The sequence below is a fragment of the Pantherophis guttatus genome, chromosome 3, assembly GCF_059756535.1.
Source record: "Pantherophis guttatus breed Tessera chromosome 3, ASM5975653v1, whole genome shotgun sequence".
NCBI classification, from domain to species: Eukaryota; Metazoa; Chordata; class Lepidosauria; order Squamata; family Colubridae; genus Pantherophis; species Pantherophis guttatus.
In genome coordinates this window covers 97248636-97258317 of record NC_142065.1, presented here as the reverse complement: position 1 = coordinate 97258317, position 9682 = coordinate 97248636, and the positions used below count along the sequence as shown (strand labels likewise).

Below are 9682 nucleotides of genomic sequence, written 5' to 3'. Positions count from 1 at the left end.
AGTTTCAGTTGCCTCCTGAAAAAGCACCTTTTTTTAAAAAAAAATTGATTTATATGCCGCCCTTCTCCGGAGACTCAGGGCGGCTTACAATGCGTTAAGCAATAGCCTTCATACTTTTGTATATTTTATACAAAGTCATCTTATTGCCCCCACAATCTGGGTCCTCATTTTACCTACCTTATCTACCTTTGGGATAACCATGACTTGGATGGCTGAGAATCTCTACAGACTTTTAAATAAATTTAGTTCACCAATAATATTTAGTTAATTCTTATATTTTATGCTGCCCGTCTGGTTCTTATTAGATCTACTGTTGATGTGGAAAGTAAAGGCAAAAGTGGCCAAAGGGGAAGTAGGAGCACTTGAGGCTGTGACTCCTTAGCTGGGAGAGTGATTCTATAGATCTCAGGAACAACATCAAAGCTCTCTGTGCAGAAGGATGCTCTGCTAGGAACAGCTAATATCCTGCACAGAAACCTCAAACTTCTAGGTCTCTGATGCAGAACCCAAGTCTGAGGAATTCCACATACCATACATAAGAGTGAGAAGGGATTTTTTTTTTCATTGTTAACCAGCTTTTTATTTATATGTGAATTAATATTTATGAATAGCACTTATAATAAATGACTATATGACAGTTTTGATCTTTGACTGTAAATAGGTAAAGAATTCCTGTAAGAAAGGGTTTTTTTTTAAAAAAAAAAAAGTTTAGCTTCTGAGACCTGTCCTAGCCAGTTTAACAGCAACCAATAGTTTTACTTTATTTTAATTTTTTAAAAAAGTCCCAAAGTCTACTTATGTCATCAGACGGTTTAAAAAAGGAAGTGTCTCTGCTTGTGGGAAAGACGCCTCTTTCTTACAAAGCAGGTGATATGAATCAGTGTATAAAGCCATCAGCTTTGCAAGAGGTTAAACCTTTAGATGTTAGGGCTGCAGAAGCATTGCAACCGAAAGAGAGGCAACGAAAAATGCCTTGGCTGTTTATGTGGCACACCGCTTCAGACGAAATAAAGACATGTGGGATTGCAGGCAGCAAAGATCACCGAAAGAAGACAAAGGCTTTGTAAGTGTATCTTCCCTTTTATTTATTTATTTATTCATTTAATTTTATTTATTAATTTTATTTATTTATTTATTTGTCAAGAATGTATTTGGTAATAAGTATAAGCATCGATTGGATACATAAAATAGATACAAATAGAAGAAACATTAGGACAGGGACGGTAGCCACGCTGGTTTAGTTTATTTTAAACAAAAACATACTGAGGAAAAGTTTCTTCCGCTCAGGTTTCATTACTTGGATTTTGGACTCCAATTTGGCAAAAGTATGGTCTCCAACGGTTTTGCAGGCTTCCTTTTTATTTCAAGGCAGGAATCCAAATTGCGAATCAAAAATCCGAAGAACATCAGTTTTGGGTTGCAAATTCTAGATGATCAATCGAAAGCCAGTAGCTTGGGTTTCTGCTCAGTAACCCAAATAAAATGGATAATCATCATTTTTGACCAATCAGGCTAATGTCAGTAATTAACAAACTGTATCTTTGTTCAAGCCTTAATGGGAGAGATGATAGATAAGAGGAATAGAATTGAATGAAGGAATTATATCTGAATAAACGTCATGATAGTTAAAGTCCGAACAGAAAACTTTGTTTTAAGTAGTTTGCTTTTAAAAAAAAACAACAGTATTTTTATTTCTTAAAAGAACACACCTGCATTTTTAGACAGTATTCATAGTTGTTTTTTTAATGGATCAAACTTTCAGTGTTCTTATGAATGGGTGCAGGATACTTTTTATGTATCATATGTGTGCATGTGTGTGTATGTGCACTCACCAAAGCAGCCTTTTTAGCTTAAAGATGCAGTGGTTTTCCTAGGCTTTTTTTGTGGTCTTAGCTAAAGCAGCAGCAAAATGCCAGTTCAACAGTACTATGGTTTTTGTGTGTGCGTGTGAAAGAAAAGTCTTTGATTCTTAGACGGAAATTATTGTCCCGCCACCCACTCAAACCCATCTTGGTATTATCGCACATATGGGTACCTAAGGAAAAAACACGAATCATTTCAGAAGAATTATGACGAACTTTTTTTTAAAAAAAAGCTTAAAACTTTGCAAATGTGTCATCTTCAAGTGGCCAAAACGGAGGCAATGAAGGACTTGAACATTTAACAGTTATTCAAACCCCACAGGCTCTGCTAAACCTCTGTTTTTATATTTCTGGTTCTGGGTTAGTGAGAGTCAAATGATAAGAGTAGTCCTAGAGTAAATTATTTCAACATCAAAACACTGCGAATGGAAATGATTGGTAAGCTATTCATTGTAACTCCTGTTCCTGCCTGAGCTGTATGATTATAGAGCAGAATGAATATGCTCTGCAACCAAATAGTAACATCTATCAGGATGAAAGAAGTTATTAGTCATAGCACCTGCCCTCTGGAATTTCCTCCTCCGCTCAATCAGAGATCCAAATGGTTCCCACCTGTAGATTGCAAACCTGGTTATTTCCCCAGGTTTTGGTTAGTGTAATCTCCTATGGATTTTTCTTTCTTTCTTTCTTTCTTTCTTTCTTTCTTTCTTTCTTTCTTTCTTTCTTTCTTTCTCTCTCTCTTTCTTTCTTTCTTTCTTTCCTTCTTTCCTTCTTTCTTTCTTTCTTTCTTTTCTCTTCTCTTCTTTTTTCTTTTCTTTTCTTTTCTTTTCTTTTATCTTGGATGTACATTGTTCTTTTTATTCTTACAATGTTGAGTGCCATCCAAAGCCTATATAGAATTGGGCACCATTTTAAAATGTCATAAATAATGTGATCATTAATTTAATATTAAATTTTAATTTAAACTAGTGTAATAAATACTAATTTAATAACTAATAGATTATTTAAAATAATAATAAGGTAATCATTGATTTAATAAATAAGCTGATTTAGAAATTACAATCATGAATCATAAAAATTCATTTCTCTTCTTCCTCTGTTGCCCTTCTGATTTGATCCCATTTATAGATCTAAGGAGAGAATGGTAGAATAAGATTCGTCAAGGCAGAGGTGGCTTGGAATCATCAGACATAAGGATCTTTTACAAGGCCTTCAACCTTTAAAAAAATTGTCATGGTGTACTGAAGGATTAAGGTGTGCCCATAGATGAACCTAGACCTGTACCTAAAATAGAAAGCAATGAGGATGGACTGGAAGGTAGAATTGGGTTGTAGGTCAGTCCTGCAGACAACTTCAATGTGTACAGATTAAGGCAATCTCTAGAATAGATGATAGGAAAGAAGTATGAAAAAAAATCTATCTCTGCTCCCAACTAGTGGCCAACTGTAATTCAAATCAGTAATTCAGTAATTCAAATCTGATAGCCTTATCTTTTAGAGAATATTCTGAGCCACCACTGTCTTCTTCCATGACTGCAGCTGGTAGCAGCAAGCTTTGGACATCAGAAGAGATTAGTTCAGCCTTTGGAACTTCTACTTCATGAAGTATTTAAAAATATATCTCATGAAGGATCAAATGCCAGACTCTAGAACAGCATGGAGTACAAAGACTGTATATTTAGATGATAAGATACACAAAATAAACTATGGAGTTTATAAAAGCTATATAATACTATCTACTCACTGTAAAAACACTTTTAAATATGCTCTATGTATATTAAACTTGAAAGATGTCCCTCTGGAATTAGTGTTATTTATTAATGAAAAAATATGCATATGACTAGCTTGCAGTTTCCGTAAATTAAAATGTGCCTTAGGCTATTGTTTGTTAAATTCAAATCCATAGTTTTAAATTTACTCAACAAATTAAAATGTTTAGTATTATATCTTTATAGATATAAACTGCTATATAAGAATTTTAATTAATTTAGTTCTTCCAAATTTCTGTAGAAATAAGCTAGGGGGGGGGGAATCAGAAGAAACACTTTATTTGGGTTCTGAGCAAATTGGCCTGAACAGCACTGAAGCTCAATTAATCTGAATGATAGAATTTGCTTCTCCAGATGTTTATTTGGAGTTTGAAAGCCATCTTAGCCATCTTATTGTAAGAAACTAGCACAGATCAAAAATATTCTGATATTAGTTGTTGTTTTTTGCACAGAATGGTTACTTCATGAAGATCCATAAGAATAACACGTTTTCCTCAGATGCCTATATTAGAACTTTCTTGGATTATTTTGATATATTTCTGTAAAAGACTACTAGATTTATTCACAGTAAATGAGTAAATATATTCTCTCATTTGTTTTAGGGGTGTGGGAGCAAAAAAATATTTCATGGGTCTTGTACCACCTATTGAATCAGCTGACATGAAATATCCCAGCTCAAGAGATGTAACGTAAGTATCAAATAATATTGTTATAATTGCAGTATAGGACAAACAAAGATGCAAAGGAAATACACCCATACTTTTGACTGCACAGACATCAAACACATACACCAATGTCTCATATTTTTCCAAGGAAGCCTCTCTATTTCAAACAGTTTGCATTTTTATGTCATTTCAGGCTTTCTACAAAAGAAGTTATCCAGTGGTCCCAGTCCCTAGAAAAGCTTCTGGCAACCCAGCGTAAGCATTTCTTTCTGATGTTTTGGAGTATATAACCTTGAAAGAAATTTGGAAAAATGCAGCTGTCACTTTCTTAAAATATGCCTTGACTGAAAAGCATAATCCAGAGCACTGGTGTTGTCCTTCAGATATTTAAAAAAAAAAAACTAATTCAATTTATTCAATAAAATATTCTAAGCCCTGGTTTAATGACTTTTCATATGTACATATGGGCACATACTATACATCCAAACCATATTCTCTGACACTAATGGAGACTATAATTATGTATATTTCATGGTGGCTTGGTATTCAACTGCTTTGAAACTCATTGATTTGGTATTCAATGAATTTTGATGCAAACATTTTGTCCCAGTATGCGTTGTTTGTTTGGTACTCAATGCACAAGCTAGAAGTTATCAGTGTCAGCTGCCTTGTGACATTATTCCTTATGGGAAAATTTTGTTTGGTACTCATTGTTTTTGGTACTCATCATACCTCCTGGAACCAATTAATTATGAGCACTGAGAGGTTTGATTGTATATTGATTACTATTGTTAATTCTGATCTTTTCAAAGAGACAACATTAGATAAGATTGTTTTTTGTCTTTTGCATTTATGAGAAATTGCAAAAGATTGCTGATTTGTGTTTGTAATTTTCTAGTACTTAGAAAACAATTAATTCCAGCTGTCATATCATTTCTGTAAAATATTGGTAGGATGTTCATTTTTCCTTCCTTCAACTTATTTATAATCATTGATTGAATTAACTGAGAAACTGCTCTCGAGCTGATCACTTTTTTGGATAACTCACTAATAACTCAATTTATATTTTGGATAACTCAACTCAAATTTGATATTTGAACAAAATATCAAATTTGCATGCAATAGAATGAGAAAAAAGTTCAAAAGTATTTCAGAAATACTGAACTAATCAAAGTCCACAAAACTTTCTGGTGACCTTTTTCCCTTTCTATTTCCTAACATTATACTACATTATACTACAAATTTGCAGAAATATTGTACAGCATATTTTCAGATTAGGTTATCCCACCTAATTTAGAGCAATGACTGAAATCATGTTAATGTTTTTATTCACTGTAGGTGGTCAAGAGGCATTCAGAGAATTTTTGAAATCAGAATTTAGTGATGAAAACATTGAGTTTTGGCTGGCATGTGAAGACTACAGGAAAGCACAAGTGGATTGTTTACATGGCAAAGCAGAAAAGATTTACCAAGAGTTTGTCAAGTCAGATGCCAGAAAACAAGTAAGCACTAAATCAATCAATCAATCAATCAATCAATCAATCAATCAATCAATCAACTGAGTAATTGGACTGGAAAATTCATGTACTAAGTGAATCATTTTCACATAGTGAAATTTATTTTACCAAAGATTATTTATCAAAGATTGATTTTATATCACTTCAGTGTCCCCGGCCCCCCTTTTATCATGAAATAAAAGACAGTGTAGCCCAATGGGAGGTTGAGGTCCCACAAACATGAACAGACTATTTGCCTAATGTTAAGAATGAAATCCTGCAATCATTATTTAATTTACTATTTATGCCAGTGGTCCCCAACCCCTAGTCCATAAACCGGCACCAGGCTGCGACCTGCCAGAAACTGGGCCATGCAAACAAAGCCTCATCCACAGGATGTAGGTAGCATGTGAAACCACACCCCTCCAGTCCGTGGAAAAAACTCTTTCCATGGAACCACTCCCTGTTGCTTAAAAGGCTGGGGGGGGGGGTGTCACAATCATTCACATTGCATTGAGTTTGACTTTAAACATTGCTGTATCAATGGGGTAGTTTTACAAAGATGTTGAAATTTCATTTTGTTCTTTCCAGGTCAACATTGATTTTCACATAAGAAAATCTGTAGCTAAGAAAGTTCAGGATCCCACACCTTCAAGTTTTGATGAGGCTCAGAGACTTATATATGTATTGATGGAGAGAGACTCTTATCCAAGATTCCTTAAATCTCAACATTACCATAACCTTCTAAACAAGGTTCAAAGCAACCATCTCAAGTGAAAACTGAGGATCAGCTCTGAAGCTTCAGGAGTTGCTGTGCTTCAGTACACTAACTGGGACTGTTGGAACTAAGACAGCAAGGAAATGATGGAACTCTTAAAGCAAGAGATGCAATCTATCAAGTTGAAGTGTCTGGAACACCCTTTATAAGGAGAAAGAAGAAGAAATAAAAGGAAAAAGAGACAAGCTGCCTTGAAACTGGTCAGATTCACTCTACACACACACACACACACACACACTTCTAATATTCTTTCAAATTACACTGATCAAATGTTGTGAACAGAAAAGCTCTGAGTTTAATTGCACAACTATCAAGACAAATGTTAGGCTGTTTACATTGTGTGCATTATTTCCTTCTTAAGCATTTGATCTGGTAGAGCCGGATGTATGACCAGATTCCCTTGAAAGGTATTGCTTGTGAAGAATAAGGAGTTCAATGAGTGCAAAGCTGTGCTTTCACTTTATGCTCCATGGCTCAGGCAAATTGATGCAAATCAGACTTGCATAGACTCAAGAGATAAACATGTATATATGAACAATCCCAAAGCTGCTCTAGGCTTTACAAATAAGTTTTGAATTTAGCACAAATCATCATTGGCTATAAACCCAGGGAGTTTTTCAAGCATACAGGGTGTAATATATATTTAGCAGGCTGGGGCAATTTGTTGGGATACTTTGTTAAATCTAATTCATATTGACAATACATGACCATCTCTAGAGGCTCAAAAACCTATGGCTAAAAACGTAAGTGGTCCCTTATTCATTGTTTCAAATGCTCATTATTGCAAAAGAAGACAGGAAGGAATACTGATTTTATATGCTATAAGTATATGCTATAAATCAATCAAATATTTCTTTGCTAGTGACATTTGTGCTTGCACAATCTGGTGTGTGGATTGTTGATTATGCTGATAAACTATTTCAAGTCTCCTGCTCTTCCTTCTATGGGTACTTTCTCTTTCAAGTAGATTTGGACATATTAGCTCTTCCAATAGAGGATACCTTCAAAGTCAGATCTGGTCTCTGTAAAGTCAGACACATGGCCTCATTCCCAAGAACTCTTCCAACTCACTCCCTGCAAAGCTGATCTGTGATTTATTGGTTTGTTCTTCTACTAGCTGGATTCTGAATTCAAACAATACTGGACTGATATACTTCCAGACAGCCTTACTGTTTTTGTTGTTGTTGTTTTGCAACTGATTAATGGGCAACTAGAGGAAGTATATCCCATCAGAGCTTTGTCATTCCTTTGGTTCAAATTTATTAAGCCTCATTAAAACTGTGGAGAATAGAGGAAAATATACCCAAAATAGACTTGTCCAGATACCACTCTGCTTGCAGGAGAGATGACAGGTGGCCAGCCACCCGGCAAATAAGCTGAACTGGTCTTTCAACAGCTTTGATTTTACAACTAATGAATTTAAAGAAGTTTATGGAATGAAAATAAATAAACTCTAGATGTACAGATGCATATACAATCCTACACACTTACTCACAAAACATCATACAGCTGTGAATAATGTGAGATTGTGGTTGAAGGTTTTGGAAGAAAGTTCACGTAATTTGGAGACACTTACTTTCTTCCCCAATTGCCTACATTCATCTTCCTACATTGTTCTGAAGAGCATCCTTGTTTTTCAGAAAGGATTCAGAAGGGAAGTTGCTACAAAGAGGAGAAAGAGACAGAATACTTTTATGTGTATGGGCTGGTACAAGCTGCCTTAATTTAGCTCAGATCCAAGCCATTCTGTTTAGATGTGTTAGCTCTTGCTCTTAAAATAATTATTACTAGCCCCAGGATATCCCATTATTTTGTACAGTATTTTGATATCCATGGTTTAGCTTAGTGTATTGTTTGTTACTGTAAATATTTATAGACTGGAACTTGATTTTCTGGCAATATAAGCTAATATTTAAGTAAGTGTGTATCAGTTATATGCAAGTGATATTAATATTTTGTGCATTACAATTTGTAAACTGATAACTAATGACCACTAGATTAAAATACATTGTATTAAAATATATATTGTAATCACTTGTGCTTTGATAACTATTTTTTCCTTTGTTATTAACAACTTTGAAAAGTGTATCAAGCTCAATATTCAACTTCATGAATGGCAATGAATTATGCAAGTATGTTTAGCAATTGGAAAGAATTTGTAATGACAGATATCTTGAATCTACAGGGCTATTTTCCTTTTCCAGCATTTCAAGTCATGTCATGCTTACTCAGCTTTATTAATTTAACTATAAGAAAGGCTGAACCATAAAAAAAACAAAGTCTAAACTTGTACATAAGATCAATAGCTGCCACTCATTTTCAAAAACATTGGTTTGATTGTCTGGACTCATTTCAATCAGTTTCTTGCCTCAGTTTTAGAACTGAAAATGTGTAAAATTCAATCAAGTCTGCTTCCCCCACCCCCTTAGACCAGTAGTCTAGAAGGTGGATTGAAGGCAAGGTTTGATTTCTATGGTATTTGTCAGTCATATTTTAATAGATTAACAGAATTGGAAGGGACCTTGTAGGTCATCTAGTCCAACCCCCCACCCAAGCAGAAGACACTACACCATTTTTGAGAAATGGCAGTCCAGTCTCTTCTTGAAAACCTCCAGTGATGAAGCTCCCATAACTTCTGAAGGCAACTTCTGTTCCATTGGTTTATTGTTCTCACTATCAGAAAACTTCTCCTTATTTCCAGGTTGAACCTCTCCTTGATCAGTTTCCATCCCTTATTCTTTGTCTGGCCTCTAGGTGCTTTGGAAATAGCTTGATCCCTCCTCTCTGTGGCAGCCCCTCAAATATTGGAACCCTGATGTCTCCCCTGGTCCTTCTCTTCACTAGACTAGCCATGCCGAATACAAGACTAAGTCGAAAGCACCAACACATATTAAGAATAAGAACAATCATGTACTAAATGTAGATGCCGCCCAACTCTCTGCGGTGATGTCAATAGTGCGAACCCAGGCAATGGGGTTCAATGGGCAATGCACTCACACAGGGGCGGTCCGCATGTCGTGGGGAATGCAACTCCTAGTAACCACACTGCTAGTGGAAAGGCAGCACCCAGGGGGGGGACCCTTCCCTCAAACCGCCGCCTCACTTACCTTATA

General features: G+C 35.4%; 1 protein-coding gene across 1 annotated transcript; it reads left to right on the top strand.

Moving 5' to 3' along the window:
- The first annotated feature begins 916 nt into the window (after positions 1-916).
- On the top strand, positions 917-8592 carry RGS1 (regulator of G protein signaling 1). Its single transcript, XM_034409597.3, has 5 exons — positions 917-1063; positions 4233-4319; positions 4489-4550; positions 5634-5797; positions 6383-8592. The coding sequence occupies exons 1-5, from the start codon at positions 969-971 to the stop codon at positions 6566-6568; spliced, it is 594 nt and encodes a 197-aa protein (XP_034265488.1). The 5' UTR covers positions 917-968; the 3' UTR covers positions 6569-8592.
- The last annotated feature ends 1090 nt before the right edge of the window (positions 8593-9682 follow it).